Source organism: Apaloderma vittatum, unplaced genomic scaffold (genome assembly GCF_000703405.1).
Source record: "Apaloderma vittatum isolate BGI_N311 unplaced genomic scaffold, ASM70340v1 scaffold4799, whole genome shotgun sequence".
Lineage (NCBI taxonomy): Eukaryota > Metazoa > Chordata > Aves > Trogoniformes > Trogonidae > Apaloderma > Apaloderma vittatum.
In genome coordinates this window covers 9,865-28,333 of record NW_009733389.1, presented here as the reverse complement: position 1 = coordinate 28,333, position 18,469 = coordinate 9,865, and the positions used below count along the sequence as shown (strand labels likewise).

Here is an 18,469-nt window from a genome sequence, read left to right as displayed (position 1 = left end):
CATTCCTGTTCTTCATAATGCTTCTATGTTCAGTACTGACTGGCAATGGTGTAAGTCTGCCAGCTACTCATTCAGATGCCATAACACATGTGAAGCATTTGTTTCAGCATAGAAATTCATGTAACATCCCAGAAACTTACTTTTTCCACAAGCTTTGTAAGTAAAATTTGTACTTCTAAAAAGAAAAAGCCAACAAGTGATAAACCATGACCATTTTGTCAAAACCACTCCATTCCTTGCAGTAAAAAATGTTGCAATTCTAAAACTTTTCCAGCAATAGCTATTCCTAATAGTCTTCACTGGAGAGGCTCAGAATCACAGACAAGATTATTTTGACTAAATTACTCACCACACAGTTACAGAAATTAACAGAGGTCTTAATCTGAAATGTCTGGGGTCGAAAGATGTTTCTGAGGATAGATTCTTGCTTAGAGAAAAAGAACAGAGATTCAGACTCCAGTTTGTTGCAAGACTGACGGGAAGACTGCAAACCGCAAAACCTACTCTATTTGGTTCTATTTTAGAAACTGATTAAGGCTAGTTTAAAAAAAAAAAAGGGAGGGAGGGGGACAGACAGACACACACAGAGTTTTCAGACTGTTGCTTCATGTGGTTTGGTGAACTAGCTCTTTCAGTGCATAGGTGATCTTGCAACTGGAAATAAACCAGGGGTGGCTTGCCATTTTAAGATTCATGAGTTCATGGCATGACCAAAATAATTTCCTACATTAAAGATGAGACTGTGAAATAGGAAGTGGCACAGCTGGGGAGCCACGAGTTTTATTACCCAAGGCTTAGATCAGCTGGGGTGCACAGGTAGTCCTTGAAGTACCAAAACAGACAACTTTTTTCTAGACTGAAACCTCCAGACATACCAGATACAGGTAAAGTGTGTATTATTACATGAATCCATCTTAACATAGATGGGCCAAAAGTACAAGCTCTCTGACACAGAAACAATGCTTTCCTGTCCATTTCAAGAAAGCACTGCGCACTCAGTAGGACTTGTATGTAACAAAGCAGCACCTCTCTTGTAATTTGTTGGTCCAGGCCACTGTCTTTCTCTGGACAAGCTAAGTTCGTTTTACAGTTACAGTAAACAGTAATTTTATATATTATCTGATATTCTGGGAAATAAAAGCAAAGCTTGCTGGTAAATAGGAGGAGAACAGGCAGTACTAGAGAAACAGTAAGAATGCAGAGTTTAAAATTAGCAGCAGCATAGTTTAGGGGAAAAGGAACTCCTGCTATTAAGTAATTGCAAATTGGGCTATTTATTGTTTCTTTCTACTATGTGTTTCACAGCATCCCCCCCAAAAAATAGCCAAAGAAAACATGTCATCAGATGAAATGGTACATCCAAAAAATACTCAACATAGAACTACTACTTACTGGACACTGAGACACTTTTCTGGTGGAAATATCTAACCAAATCATACTAACACTTCACTAAAGCTTGTAACACCTTAGAGAAGCAGCCTCACTTCAGTGTACTTTAGATAAGATTGTTCTTAAGTTTTAAGATGACTAAATCTGGTAAATACTTGAACTACAAATACATATTCTATTTCTGACATATTTCTGTTGTTCTCTCTTGTTTTCTATTTCTCCTTAGTTTCACAAGTAGCTTCTGCAGGATATTCAGAACTGAAACTCACACATACCAATAGTATCTGCAGGGTTACATCAAATAATACTGGAGAGCAAATACCGAGGTCTCTACAACCTAGCTGCAGGGCTATTTTAATAAAGATTCAATTTGTAGGGACATACTGATTGAGGAAAACAGCACATGTACTACTTCTCTTTTGGAATTGTGTAGCAGAGAGGGTAGGCAATGTACCATATCTGGTACTTAAATTAACTGGTAAATAATAAGGGCATTTGTTAAAGTAGGACCAAGAGAAATGTAACAGTTTATTTAAAATTTGACACGTATATTTTCCAGTTTTGATATACAGTATCGTCCTACTTATTTTTAATTTAATGTAAAAGGATATTTAGCTGAGTGGTTTGAGCGCGGTGCTGGCAACAAGGACCAACACCGAGGTTGCAGGTTCGATTCCCGCTCGGTCCCCATGTGTTGCCTGGTCTAGTCGAGAGGGGCGTCCCTGCCCATGACAGGAGGGTTGGACTAGATGATCTCTAAGGTCCCTTCCAGCCTAGGCCATTCTATGATTCTATGATATCTGCAAGTCTGAGACAGCAGAGGGATTGATGTAGCTAACTGGTTTACCATTACAGAGTTCGCTACTCATATGCTACCTCCCAACACCCTTCCTGTCAAAGCATTCTAAAAAAGCCAAGCTCATACAAGTCTCGACTGGCCACTGAAAATACCTCTCTCCTCTTTTATTCTCCCTCTCTGCAGACGATCACTATGGAAGAGGAAAAAATAGCACTGAGAAAGGCAACACTTGAATTATTTGCCTTGCAGCCACTTTTTGGCAGATGATCAAAATGACAAATGCTCCTTCAAACGTCTCTTGGGTTCCACCTTCCCTCCCTACTACTAAGCGCCCACTTTCCCTCCAGTTATCAACCTGTCTGAGCAGGGCCAGCAACATGGAAGTGCTACAGTTTGCCATGAAGCCATCATTTTCCATCTTCTCCAAACTGAAGTTACTGATTCAACTCCCTTTTCTCTGGGGAACTAATGAGAAGCATTAAGTATGTGAAACTATTATGCTGATGTGTCAGCACTTGCGCTAACTGTATCTTTCAGAATAATACCCTAACTTATCAGCCCAGTGAAAAGCCAAGAGATGAAAAGTAAGGCCTGAATATGAAATTATTTCTAAGTGCACAGTAATTAAATTGCAGCTCTCAATATGCATTATAGAATTGCTCAAGGTAACATTTCTGTAACTGCCTACAGTATAAAATGTTAGGTTCCAAGTATAAAAGGAAATTTGTACTGGAAAATGAACGATATTAATAGCTCATATAGTTTAAGAGAAAGCTTTAACCCTGTGCAGCTGCTAGATGAAAGCATCTTGTCTCTGAGTAGTTAAATTTATGTCCAAACCAAATAATAAGTCACTCCATTCAGCAATGTCAAATTTAACTTCTGAGTCCAGACTACTAATCAGCGTGTCAAAAAAAGCAGCAGAGTAATTGTTTTGTCCATAATATTGAGCAAGTAGAAGCCCGGCTGAAGCACTTCACTGTTTCCAAATCCAAGGGTCTATCAGGTCACAATAATGAAATACCTACTTCCATTATCACTTTGTTTATTTATGGAATTTATCAGAAATTTAAGGGACTGACAAGAAAACTAATAACAAAGGACTGCTCTATTCTTCTCCTGTTACAGTACAGCAAGCCGTTTCTTGTTATTAGCAAAGTCAACCCAGCACTTGGGCAAAATGCCTACTGGGAAAATGACATGAGGTTGGTTCACTGTGTATATCCTTGTGGTTTCCACTGACTTCTCTTGGAAGGACACCAGATGTAGCTTTCTGGTGGCAATAAAACTATTAATACAACATGTTGCAAGCTGCTTGCCATCCTTCTTCCACCAAGGATCAGGAGCATATGCAAAGCACCCAAGAGATGCATTGATTCAATGAATGAAGACTGCCCAGAAAAAAAAAGACTCAGCTGCATTAATTCTACTCACTCCTGAATGCCTGCTGTTGTTCTAAAGCTGTTTCACCCTCCAAGAGAAGGAACTACCTTTGTCTTCAGTATTGCATAAAACAAAGGAAATAGCTACATACAGAGCCAGAAACACTGAGCAGAGAGGGAGAGAGTAGAGGGGCATAAAAGTCTCATGCAATTTCTTTTTTCAAAGCAAATTCAAAGTACTCGTTCTCAAGTAATTTATTTTTAGGCATGACTAATGTAAATGTGACTATATTAATTTATCCTCCTGTTCGGCCTATATTAACCCACCTCATGTTTTCAGATACCTTTTATAAACCTTTCTTTTACATCATGGCTAACTCTAATACAACACCAGAACCAGTATGTGAATCTGTCATCTTCCCTCAATGCAATTCACAAGCAAATACTACACAGTAAGAAACAAGTAAAAATAGTTTGCTGTTTTAACTTTGACTTCTGTTGTAATGATTCTTTTATAAAAAAGTCCTCTACAGCGCATTGCCTGAAGTTTTATAGCTACATTAAGAAAAACCACAAAAGGTGTTTACTATAGATTTACTTACAAAACTGCTCATTTTCTGGAGAAAGATCAAAGAAAGGAATGGAAATAAGCAAAAAGCCAATTTTATTTTAAAGCAAGTCCCCTTGACACTTCTGTAGTGTACGTTAAATATTTTCTTAGACTTGACACTTCCAGCTGTCAAGAGAATTCAAGGTAACTGGGAAATATCCCATTTATTCTTAATTCAACACATGTGTTAAGATACAATGCAGTAAGTAGCAGATATGAAGTATTAGGTTTTAATCATGAGACTCACTTGAGAGGGTGTACTTGTTAGTTCCATCTTTTCATGGGATTTTTCCTTTGCAAGTCGTGCAGCTTCTTTGAATTCCTGAAATTTTTCAGCAAACTGAAGGTACATATGTTAAAAAAAAATGAGAAAAAAGAAAGAGTAGGCGTTGAGTAGTACATTACATGCAGAACAGAATGCTGTACTTAACATTTTACAAAGTTAAATTCTGTCAGTAGATTTGTTCAATTTTCCTCCTTGTCAGACACTCATTTAAGCAAGTTACAGAGTGATACACCTTTCAGCACCTTTCAGAAACAAGGTACACTGTTTATGTATCTGGGAAATTATGATACAAAGTTTGATCTGTTGCTGATATTGTTAAAAAACCCCACCTCAGAAATGGCTAATAATAAAGAGAAGCCACCTGTCGTATCTGCTTTCAGATTCAGTTTTTACTTTTCTCCTGATAACGAACGATTCGGTTCCGAAGCCTAGTGTGGTCACTGTGAGCCTAGAGTTTTCAATGGGCTATATTCCTTCATAACTGAAACAATAGTGATTTCTTCCTACATTTCATTTATAATTTCAACAGCTAATAAAGACAGTAGCAGCGGGAATACTGCGTCAAGCTTATTCTTGATTGTTCATTGACATTGATCAAGTTAAAGAACAAATTCATTAACTAAACACTTGTATGTACTGAACACTAACCTCAAGAATTGCACATTGAACTGCTCTATGAAGCTTAATTTCTAAGCTACTTGTACTTCTTTCAGAAAATAACTAGAGCAACAATTTAGAAATACAAAATATATGCCCCCTTAAAGTTGAGAAATTAAATCAATTTATTTCTCTGGCTAGAGAAAAATTTAGCTTCACAGATCTCAGCTCAACACTACACTAATTACTATAGTGGCCAGGCATTTATCTTTTGTTTCCTACTGCAGAAAATTATCTTATCGGAAGGAATGAAAGCCACCCTTTGTGTGACACAATCTCCAAAACTATTTCCAATCAGAACTTCACTTGCTACAGAAGACCTAAAAAACCCCGTTGTGTAAACTTCTCCTCCTGGTAGGCTATTAGTATTTGAGGAAATATAATTTTTCTCCACTAGTATCCTATACTTCATCTGTCAGTTTGTTCATTTCCTGAATATAGAAGGAGATAAAAGATAACACCCTGAAAGTCTAATCCAGCATCAAAGAAACTCTCAGAACAGATGATAAAATCACCAACAGAGCATCAAAACTAGATGACACTTATTTAAGATTTGTATGTAGACCTCAAAATCTGATGGGTAATCTGTTACTTAAACCATCCTTAAGACCAGAGAATTGGTAAATGAAATACATAGTGCTGAGGTTTAGAATACATAACTGAAGACATACAAGGGACTAAATATCCTCTGTACCACAGTGGCAGAAACTGTAAAAAAATATGTAACAGACAGATAAATAGATAAAATTCTAACAAAGAGCCAACAAGCCTAATGTAGTGGAAAGTTTCACAAATTTCCTAGAATTCCTTGAGATAGTCAGATGATGTTTAATGGTAATATCTTGATCAAATTCCTGAAAAACAAAGACAAGATTTTGTACTATGAAAGGAAAGATTTTCTGAAGCATCAGTACTTCAGGGAGAAATGAAAACTTGTGCAAGGAGGTATATAAGAGGCCCTTGCAAGTATCTATGGTGGCACTTTCGCTACTTAGCGTACTATTAAGTTACATGGAATAAACCGACTAATTCAAAGGGGCAAGACAGACAGCAAACCTGAAAAGGAGTATTTCTTCTCACACATCAGTGTAGTATAAAAAGCATAGACTTATATTCTGAATGATAAATTAATTTCATTTTTTTCTAAAAATCATGAGGCATTCTGTTCCTCCTAATGTAGCATCAAAAGGGACTGCCAGCAAATCCTGACTCTGTGAAAGGAATATTCTTCAACATAGGAATCACTTTTCAGGCATCACTGACTTCTGATGCAACAATATTGAGGTGAATTTGTAGTCTAGGAAATTGAGAAAATGTTTAATGAAGACAAATGCTTAATCAGTTTTCTTCTACACTGTTTGTATGTGAAGCTGATTAGAGTGCCATTATTCATCTATCAGATATTCTCACTCTGCTAATTCTCAGTCACAGTAATTGCACATGAAAAGGTTACCACTATTGCACTCTACTCTAGTAATTAGTTTACGAGGACAAAGACATATAAACCAAAATGAATGGTCCAATAGTCAAACCTTTACTATAAGCTAAGCAGACAACGATCTGAGAACTGTTTATTTTACCAGCTCTGATTATTTGCTTCATTAACCTGTTGAAACCAGTCACAGACTAGAACAAGTTTTTTGTGGTCACAGGCTGTCTCTTGCACTCTGAAACTTGAAATATTTCACCGGGACAAAGACCCAACTGCAAAACAAATTACATACAATAGGGCCATTCACTTCAAGGACTTTGATAAATGAAATACAGAAAAGAAATTCCAGAATAAGTTTTCAAAGCAACTTCTAGAAATAACCTGTTTCTGAATAGTTGAATTAATACAGTTTATTTGTTAGCCCTATTACTAATATCCAGTAGTAACTTGAGCTCTAAATTAGATTTCATGTTCTGCAGTTCTAGGTGTACCAGAGTGATTTTGTAAATCCAGTTACAATAGCAGTGCACAGAAAACAAAGTTCGTAATCTGGACAAAGAGAGATAAGACAAGAAAGGGAATATAGACATGCTTTCTCTAATGCTACACAACAGATTCAGGGTTTCTAATTCAGCTTTTCTGATTCCAAGACCAACATACCTAACAACTCCAGCGACTGAATAGATTGTAAACTGAAGAAAACTTTCATTTCCCCTGTCAGATCTGCTTGTTAATTTTAAAATAACACAAAATGTTTTTTTACCTTTACGAAATTCCATAGCAACAATCAGGAATTTCAACTCACATGAATATCAGTCTGATAATTAAGATATAATATAATAGGAACAGTTTGCTGAAAAGGTCCTGAAGATTCATCACCACACTCTTCAAAAAAGGTCTTTGACTTGGTATTTTTCACAACAGTTCTGTGTATTTTTCATAAAACACAGAAATCTAAGCAACTTTTAATCAAACATCTACTTAAACCAAAATCTATACTTTGGCTTTTCAGATTTTTTTTTTTCAACAGCAACATGAAGTTTTAAGCCAAGGGCATATACTTAACAATTAGACATCCGTCCGAGGGCAGTAAATGAATGGGGTTTCAACAACTGTAATTAAAAGGAAGTACGTACCACATGGGGGAGCAAGAAAAGAACCAAGTGTAGGACAGATAAAAACACAATATATTTTCACTGGCAGGGATAACCTAGTTTTATCAGACAAACGCAGAGTGTGCATGACTAGAGCATACTTTACATCCAAAGAAGCAATCTATGATTAAGGAAGACAAGCCAGCCTATGAGAGAGGTAAACTAAATGAATTTATGCTAAATCCATTGAAATATTAAGAAATGTTATTAGCACATAAACACCAATTTAAGTGACAAAGCTTCCAAGTTCACTGAAGCAATGATGGGTGCACAAACACACATGCAATATTAGTATCATTCAAAATTTCCTGTGTTTGTGTTGCTTCATGGAAACGAAAGTTATCTGATTATGAAAGGAAGAAATCTTACAAGTGTAACAGTTGTCCAAATACAGCAGATATACTGGTTCTCATTTTAATGGTTTTCTAATAGTCCCATGCTTATCCTTGGAAAGTGGCAGTAATTTTCTCAAAAGGGCTGGTATGATTTTTAAATTTTTTAAGTAATAAGCCAATCATTACTTCTTACTTAAACATCTTATGCATTTCTTTTTATCACACTTGAGTTTCCAGACCTATGTGTACTTCAAAGATGAAAATCCTCTGCTTATTGTAGAGACATGTTCTTAAACTGAATTGAGATCCCTCACAGGGAGAAAAATTACCCTAGCTTGTACAAGTTTCTGGACTCATCTACTCCAGTATTATCAACAGCAATAGGTATTACTGCATGCCTCTGAATAAGGTGCACTCCTGCACAAGTAGACCAGAAAAATAAACTTGCGTATGGCATAGAGTTTCTTTAGTAAACATTCCAAAATTTGTGCAAAAGATACCTTTCTTTTATACTGAATATATTTACCACTAGCTTTACGTTCAGCCTGCAGACATGAAGTATCTGTAATCTGATGCATCACTTACTAGAAGAGTGAAAGTGAACATGATTTAAAAGACCAAAGTACATCTGAAGACTACTAACAATTTTTCTTCCGGTAGATCTAAATACAGAAGAAACACTAAATTGTCTCTTCCTTTAAATTCTATAATAAAAAACTGTAATGGAAGAACAACTTTAAAAAAAGAGAAGCCTAACAAATTAACAACTAGAAAGCATTAGCAACACACACTGCAAGAGTTCAAATCTCCCTCCTTTCCTTCATCAGGTAAAAGAAAACTTGCAGGTATCATGTTTTGTCTTCTTATTTTTATAAGGATCAATACAGAACTTTATTGCCAAATTATTTTTAAATAACAACAGCAGTGAGCACTGAGTCAAGATACAATGAGCAAGAATAAATATTCTTAAGCCACTTGACTATCTGAAGAGTTGCCACTGGTCATACTTACTTTTGAAAGGTGATGTTCAGATGAAAATCCCAAGCCATAGACTGTATTCGCCCTGCTGTCTGCCCACTGGCCAAACTTCTGGGATGTTTTAGTAAATGTCATGTTGGGGGTGATAGTGCTATTTATTATTGCCTGAAAAAAAGTAATAGTTGTAAAATAAGGGGTTTGTGGGTTTGATTTTTTTTTAAAGACTGCTCATAACTGAAAATGCAAATATCGTAGCTGAGTATCTGTGTATACTGAATGAGACATACACTGGGAACGAGGGAACAGTTTTCTAATTCAATCACAGCTAAAATTACAATAGCACATTTTTGCATTCCTTCTATAAAAGAAGCAAAAGCTGTGGTGCAGCACCTGTTTGCAAATGCAAGTAATCATTTTAGTAGTTAGTATGTCTAAAAAGAGTCCTTTAAAGCATCTGCAAAGGCTAATGAGATCAGAATAGAAGAAATAGCATATTTCTTTGAACCCTAAGGCCCCTCAAGCTCCACTGTAAGCTTAATTGTTGCATTCCCTTCACCCTTGCTGCATCTGTGATTCTCACTGGAAAACGCACAATAAAACAGGAAGCACAATTTCTTTTTAAGTTTCTATATTACAAGAATCTGTTTTCCCTTTATACACACACATGCTTAATGCTGACACGGTCCTACACCATCTACAGAAGAAGAGCTACTCTTAAAGAGTCATTTTTCTTCACCAGTTCTTCTTAAATATAGAATGGAAGAAGCACGTCCTCCAGCATACAAAATATGTAACTATTAGATAATATGCTGGTTTCACTAAAAGCAACTGAAGTTTTACAGTGGATTCCCATCACAATAAAGTTTGTCTAACATACTGTAAATGTGCAATGTGGAACTGTCCAGCTGACTTAAGAGTATGTCAGGATAAAGTCTTAACAGTGACACCAATGGGTTCCATACAACTGGAACACTATTGGTTAGTAGTTTACAACCAGCCAACATGAATAAGAAATACAAGCCAAAAATCCAAACATACGGGTATTTCAAGTGAAATGCAGGCATGCTTTCACATCTCTCTGGTGCTAGTAAGAGTTTCAGCCACATCTGTTAAATAATTCATAGCCCTGCTCATAAATTGCTGGTGCTTTTTAACAACCACATGAAAGAGAACGTCCTTAAAACCTTACAGAAAATAGCACACACTGTGAGAAGAAGAACTCAGTAAGAATCTTTCTTACATGCCAGTTACTGTGCAACAAAGGTTATTGTCAATACACGTCCCACTGCAATTGTCTTACAGTACCAAGTTGGGATTCTTTTGAAGATCCTGGCTAAAGCCAGTGATTACTGAAGAATCTTTGAGCAGCAGCAAAATCAACACGGTCCAAACCACCTTCTCTTTTTAAATAATGCTGCTGTTGTTTTTTTCTGGGAATAACAGGAACAGTATAGACGTACAGAGAATAACAGTACTTTCTCACAATGGGGACAGTGAGGAATTTCAAGATCAGAGAGACCAAATATAGCTCTCCCAAGCCTTATCTTATAAATCGCTGGATGGAAGGGACACCATGCAGAGGGACTTTGACAGGCTTGAGAGGTGGGCCCCGGCCAACCTCATGGAGTTTAACAAGACCAAGTGTAAGGTCCTGCACCTGGGTCAAGGCAATCCCAAGTATAGACACAGGCTGGGCAATGAGTGGATTGAGAGCAGTCCTGAGGAGATGGATTTGGGCATGTTGGTGGATGGTGAGATCAACATGAGCCAACAGTGTGCGCTTGTGGCCCAGAGAGCCAACCATATCCTGGGATGCATCAAGAGACATGTGCCAGCAGGTCGAAGGAGGTGATTCTGCCCCCTACTTATACTGTGTCCAGCTCTGGAACCTCAAACACAAGAAAGACCTGGAGCTGCTGGAGTGAGTCCAGAGGAGGGCTACCAAGATGGTCACAGGGCTGGAGCACCTCTTCTACAAGAACAGGCTGAGAGAGTTAGGCTTGTTCAGCCTGGAAAAGAGAAGGCTCCAGAGGGACCTTATAGCACCCTTCCAGTACCCGAAGGGGGCCTCCAAGAAGGCTGAGGAGGGACTTTTTACAGGGGCTTGTAGCAATAGGATGAAGGGTAATGGGTGGAAGCTGGAAGAGCACAGGTTTAGACTAGAGATAAGGGAGGTTGTGGATGCTCCATCCCTGGAAGTGTTCAAGACCAAGCTGGATGGAGTCTTGAGCAACCTAGTGGGATCTAGTGGGAGATGTCCCTGCCATGGCAGAGGGGTTTGAATTAGATGATCTTTGAGGTCCCTTCCAACAAATCACTCTATGATTCTATGATTTTAAAGAACTCAAAATCAGTCTATACTACTTATGTGGCCTTCCGGATATTAACCTAGATTAATCTTCTGGCCCTTAATCTAGATATTAAAATTACTTATGGAGTTTACTTTGCACTCCTTGAGTTTGCTGAGATTTGGGTAGTACTGGAGGACAGCTACCATCAACACAAAATTTTCTCTAAAGGGCAAGCCTGAAATATCTACAGTGCAGAGGCCGGCTAGGCCTACAAAAAGCTCCCATATGCATACGGTGATTCTCAGATCAAGTGGCAGAGAGAAGTATTGCAAGAAAGTTCAAAAGAACACATTGTATCACAACACATAGAAAGACAACCAAAGATACTGAAGTACAGATGAAATTACCAAAATTGGCATCTTCTGTAGTGGTTTTGGCAACTCCACTACACTTGAATTAAATTGGATGTAGCTGAGCATATCAAGCTGGCAGTCTTCTCTGGTAATTTCTGCCTCAAAATGCAGGCTTTGGCTACCTTTGTGAACAACTGGAAAATTTTAGAGTGCTTGAATGCTTACAGTGGAACCAACAAGCCTCATCAGGGTTAAGGGGAGAATTTGCTGTGCGATCAGAGACTGAAGAACTATCATCTCCAACACTAATTACCCATGAAATATCTCCTCAGATTGTTATATAAGATAAGTCAGTCACTGAGGTCACTGGTAAATCAGACATAATTGTCCTTTCTTCAGGTATAACGTTCGGAGCCCAAATAGCACCAGCAGGCTTGCACTTGCTCCACAGCTCTTGTCCATGCAACGTAGGACAGAGGAGATAATGTGATACAGGGAGATGGACTTCTTGGAAAGGACATGTTCTGGAGGTCTTCTTTTCTTGTATGCTTCTTGTCTTCTACCTTAATGCAGAAGGTGACTCTGATGTCCAAGTAACAGGCAGGTTTAAAGCCCGCAGGACTGGTGTTTGCTGCAGTGACAGTGGCTTATCTGGTTGCAAATCAACCCAGCAAAAAAACCCCAAAACTCTTCAGAGCTAAGTCTGCTCACTGCTTCAGCTGACCATGTGGCTGGCTGCACACGAGAAAACCCAGAAGAGGCTGTCTGAACAAAAACGGGATAGTTGTTTCAACAGCAGTCTGCATTTAGGCTGGGTTGCAGTGACTGTCAAATTGCTTCCTTGCAAGGAAGGTAGGAAGAAAGCTTTTAAAAAAGTAATTGCATTGAGAAAGAGTTGCTGTGAGTCCCTTATTTTCCATCAGAGAAAAATTAGGAGGCTTTGCTCCAGCAGATGGTATTAGTCCAAAGTTTCTCACTGGGAAGACTGCATTCAGATCCCAGTGATACAAAAAAGTACCCTTTCATTAGATCTACGACTTTTACAAGGAAATCAAGTCTTTCAATCATCTTCGAATTAAAAGCATGCTAGATCTCTCACATGCTAAATTAACTATGGTTTTAAAAAGTGCAGTGCTAGAGCATACCACAGATAAAGTCAGTGTCAGTTACTGCTGGAATATATTAGATATGAATCCTTCATATCTTCAGCTTATAAAAAATGAAGATGTATTTTTCTAAATTAGAATTTAAAATTAAGCTTGCCTTGCCTACTCAGGAAAGGTGCTCCTTTAACAGCTCACCTCTACTCCAGATTTCATTGTGGAGTTATCAGTGTAACAAGTGTCAAATATTTCAGCAACTTTTAAGAATGTTGTTAGTAAAAACATACAAGAATATCTTTAAAACAGAACAGAGTCAATCTGACAAGCAGACACTTAACTTTTGAAGAAAACTAATTTTGTTATCTTTAGATTTTGTTGGAATAATAAAATAGCTTTCATGTTTTCCTTTTGTGTTAGTTCAGCTATCGGAAAATAGGGCATGTGTCTTAGCTGTTCGTTTTAGTGACTGCAAATGTAACAACTACAAGGTATACAGCCGTGGTCAAATAAGATTTTATCTTGTACTAAAATTGATGGCAATAATAACTAACACACACTCTACTTCTTAACTTCTTCAAAGGAAGACCACCAAAGAACTGTGCTTACAAGTCTTACTTAAAACCTGTACTTTGCATTAAACAAGTTATCACTTTAATGTGTGACTAGGTTATTTTACAACAGTCATTAAAATGTAAAGGGCCTATCTTGCAGTAATACTAATGGGAGACTTGACTCAGAAATAACACATACAAGGCCCATGGAACCTACAGATTGGAATACCACTCTTTTCCAGAGTCTTCTCTTGTTTTAGATAACAACAAATTATGAGGGATTTTTTCCTATCTTTCATCTGTGAAAAAATTATAGAGTAAATTAGTGCTGCAGGAATCATTAGTTGATCTCTCTTCCATTCTTAGTGACTGGTAGATCTCAAATAGAAAAGACAGCAGGATTCTGGAAGAAATGCTAGTGTTTATCTCCAGTGTCAATGGAGAAATAATGGAGGCTTCTATGATTCCTTCCATCACCTAGAAGAAAGAAGTACCAGAACACATTTTTCAAAGGAGCTATGAAATGACTATATAATTAATGAAAACTGAAAGCCTTAGCAACTACTGCTCAATGTTGTCATGTCATAATGCATACGAAATTTTATTTTTTAGGCTTTCTCTTGATTACTAGAGTGGCAGGAGAAAATGGTTGCATAAAAGATAGTTACTCAGGAGGTCACAGAAATCACCCTCAAACTCTATCAGATTATTTGCATCAGGCTCTCTTTGCCATAGGCAACAGGAATCCTGATACTATAAGTAAAAATCAGATGTGGCCTGTACACTGATTATTTTCTGGAGGCAAGTTAGAAGGAGATGCACTATTTCTTGTGCAAGGTATTTTTAAGAGGACATCACAGCTTCAGAAAATAACATTACAAAGAATACAATAAAAATATGCAGAATTTTCTTCTATAGGACTGTCTCAGCTGAACCTGGCTCATAGACTTATCAATATGGAACACAAAAAAGCCCCTTCTCTCTCAAAATACACCTAGGACCCCCATAAGCAAGTTTAAGTGGGAATCCAAAATGCACAGTAGCATCCCTCAGAGGTCAGTGAAGATCATGTCTTAAAAATGTCCTTTTGTTTTGAAGAAGAAAGGTTTAATGACTTTCAGACAATGTATAGAAGTTACATTTTATCTGGGAATCATACCTACCTAAAGAGAAGGAAAGGTATGAGATAGAAACAAGATTATTATTACTCAAATCTGAAGAATATTTCTCTCAAACTTTCCTTACTGCAGTCTAAGTGAACATACATGTGAGTTGTCATCACTTGCCAACTTACTGCTCAGAACATTGAGCTGCTGTAAGTGAGCAGCCACATGCATGTCATTCTCTCCACTGTACAAACCCACAGGGTGCTGTAAATCCTGCCAGGACCAGGGTATAAAATAAAACCTGGTTGGATCTATTCCCTCCAAGGGAAACAGCTTCAAAACCAATACGATTCAACAAGTGTTTCTGGTCACTGGTACCATGTGCATTTGAGATACTTTCAGTGTAAAATTTGATTAAAAAACAAAACAAAACAAAAAAACACAAAATCACCTTTATGCAGTTTCATTTCAAAACTTAAAATGGGAGAAATCAATTGCATAGCTCTTTCTCCTTTGTAAAGTTAAAGTTTCTGTCTGACCAATCAACAGTATAAGGCACTGCAAGCTCAGATGCCAGTAGTGTTACCGACACTCAGCTGTATACTATATAGCAGAGACACTATGGATGGAATCCAAAACTAAGAATGCTTTATATTTCACTTTTTGCACACACTACACTGTATATGTGCAGACATGGTGCTTCAATTAAACACAAAAAAAATTATCTCAGAATTATGCTGAAAACATTCTTACAATTCTTCCACAGGTCCCCCTGCTATTCACCTGTCTATGTTTCAGAGCAGTGTTGCAATGCCCAGAACAACTGGTCAGACATCTAAAACCTGAATGAAAATATTACTAGGATTGCAGCAATCACAGAGATAGTAAACAAAAGTGATAGATTGCATTATCAATATACCTTACCAACAGTATTGCAAATGTAATGGAAATGCTGCAGTAGGTGAAAGAATAAATAGATGAAAAACAGCTTGAGAATTTAACTCAGCAGCCTCTTTGCAGGAATGGCAACTTTGGACAAAGGTAGAAGAACATCAGTTGATACCAGAGTAAGGATATCGTAAAATGTGCAGATCAGCTAAGGTGCTACAGATTACAACTGATAATCTTGATCTAGTTCCAATACCAAAGTCTTTAAAAACAGTCACAAAAAAAGAAGATACCTTAATTATTTGACAGAAGTAAAAGAATCATTTGAAGGAAGGCTGGGAAGGGAAGAAACAGAGGAAGACTTAAACTTGGGAAAATTCTGGTAGGTTTTGATACCACTCTCAGTTACTTTAAGCAGTATCACACAGAGATCTTCAACTATGAGATCTATTTTGGCATACTTCTTTACAACAGAAATCCTCCTTCCTCATTTAAAATAGCAATATTCTGGATGTTTTAAAACATCCAAGGTAATATTTTTCAGCTTTCATTAAACAGCCACAAAATCTCTGTGAATACTGCTATGTTCTAACAGAGCATTTAATTTCCAACCATCATGAACTGATGCATCTCCAGAACCTTCAAATGAAAATCTAATGAAAGGATTACAGCTTTTGATTACACTGTGTACCTTTAAGGTCGTTATTGCAGTTTTCTGGCATGCTGTTTGTGAAGTCACTGGTTCTACATCCACTTGGGATAGAAACTAAGTAACAGTCAAGTACATTCTCTCTGTCAATTTCTTAGACAAAGTTTCTTACAATATTGTCCTTCCTAACAAAAAAAAAAAAAAAGAAAAGAAAAACACTCCCCCCCAAAAAAGAACCCCCAGTCCAACTGAGTTTTGATAAAACCTTACCATGGTGATCTTTATTAGGAGGGAATCCTCACATTCTCTACAGCAAAAATTGGAAAGATTATGTAACAGGGGATTTACTAAGTAATTATGGGCACTGGACAGATGTCCTTCATAAAGCTGAAGCTAGCGATACCAATACATCACCAAATACAGAGATGAAAACAGGTTACTGCAACCTCATTTGCACTTCTTAGTGCATCTCACAGGGAACGTCTTTTTTAGCCTGCTCATAATATTAACAAAGTAACAGGTCATCATTAAATTCAGCAGTGTTTTCCGATAAACGCTTAAAACACATAATGAAGGAATGGTACCATTTTAACATGTCAGTAATCTGTTATTCAGGTGATAAAAGCATCTGAGAAGACAAGGAGGTCAGACTAGAAAATAAATACAAAAATTGATGAAGCAGGCAAGTCTTCTGAAACAAAACTTACCTTTGAGCCATCCAAACTGATTATCCTGTAGACATTTCTTGTGCTGTCATAGAAGTAGGACACAGTAACAGCATGCTTGCTGGTGGGAACCCAGTTCTTCTTAGTGTTTGGGTCAATTTGGAAGACGTGAGCTCGGGTGCTGAAGATGGGTTGTTCCCTAAGGACAAAGAGTAAAAATCCTGAACTTAATTTGTATATCTTATCATTGCACTCAAGTTTATCTGCCAGTTGTGCCCACTGGGATGTACACATTTCACTTTGCATGGTATTTTTTTTCCCTAAGAACTTCTGTATGTGTTGCTCCATAGAGTAGATAAGTGCATTAACATATATATATGCAAATTAATGCATACTTTCTAAGGCAAAAAACCAGCAACCAGCTGTAGAGTCAGATAAAGACAGGCACCTCTGATTCAGCCCTGTCCCAGAATCTCTTCAGTCCTTACCCTCTGTCGATACCTTTAAACTAACTGGCATTAATACATCTGTAACTTCAGCTCATTACACTGCACACTGTGGAATACACACGACTTCAAAATCCCCTTCTTTTCAAAAATCTTTTATTAGTCTGATTATTCTAATCAATTTTAAGTCATAATCTGAAACTGAACTGGCTGACTCAATGCAACTACTCTTAAAACTATCACTATTTAGAACCAGGAACATGTCCTGTGAAACACTCATTCTTTGGAACTTCACACCTGAACATTTTCCTAACAACACTAAATAGGTATAATATACATGGTTCAAAGTTAACTGCTTTGCAAATAAACTTATATAAGTTTAAAAACTCTACTGTACTTCAGAATTTACAAATTATTTTCCCCATTTTTTCTACCAGGACATAGAGTTTTGCAAAGAAATCAAAAAATACTTTAGTATCACTAAGATGGCTGTCAGTATAAATTTAGCTACATTCTAGTGACGAAGACTGTTGTACTCTTCAGGGAACGTTGCCATCAAATCCCAGAGACACTAAGCATCAGAACTTTATGTTGCATTTAATTTTTTAGGTTTTTTCTACTCCTGTTTTCTCCCATTTCCAGGATATGAAGAAATATATTCTTTATCCCTGCCCTGACTTCCCTTTAAAGGGTAAGTTTTTAATTCATTTTTCTACCCAAAATAAAAGCAGAAGAAAAAAATTGGGATTTTTGTTACTCAAAGGGTTTTAATCTGGCCTCAAGGCAAAGGGGCATATGCGAATCCTCAGAAATAACCCTACTGCTTGTAAGCAAGAGCAGCTTGAGAACAGCTGCTTTCAGCAGCAGAATCATTGACTCTACTTGAACTTAAGGCTCCTTGAAGCTTATCTGCCAGATGTGGTGTTCTCCTACGTTGGGTGTTGGAAGAAGTGACAGAAACGATACTGATCAAAGACAGTGAAACAGTGTTTCAGTGATAGCTAAAGGAGAAGGAAGGAAGGCAAGGGGGTATCAAAAGATATGCTAGTCCTCCATACAAAAGTTATTGTACCCTCACCACTAACTCATTTTCTAAATCCTCAAGCCATAGGAGGTTGGGCAGCTGTTTTCACAGTCCCAACTTCTTGCACACGAGCAAAGGTTATGCAGAGGTGACATTTATAGCCCTTTCATTTAACAGAATGCTTACGCTAATTCTTATTGCTCTTTCGAGTATCTGCAACCACTTTAGTTCTTGTCTTCAATATTAATACATTTTGCATTTACCTCCCAATTAAAGCATATACAAATATAATGTGATGCATATTACTCAATGCAGCCAGTTCTTTAACTCTGGATAGTTAAAGAGCTCATCAAACCAAAAATCTAAGAAAC

The 18,469-nt window shown here is 37.3% G+C and overlaps 1 protein-coding gene across 1 annotated transcript in view; it reads right to left on the bottom strand.

The window, feature by feature from the left end:
* The window catches only part of LOC104278774 (homer protein homolog 1), a gene marked incomplete at its 5' end in the record, with an annotated part of 45,803 nt that extends 28,976 nt beyond the window's left edge, over positions 1-16,827 (bottom strand). The window contains 3 exons of the mRNA XM_009875858.1: positions 4,428-4,520; positions 9,056-9,187; positions 16,671-16,827. Coding sequence (XP_009874160.1) covers positions 4,428-4,520; positions 9,056-9,187; positions 16,671-16,827 — 382 coding nt within the window. The remainder of the gene's footprint in view (positions 1-4,427; positions 4,521-9,055; positions 9,188-16,670) is intronic.
* Between the last annotated feature and the right edge of the window lie 1,642 nt (positions 16,828-18,469).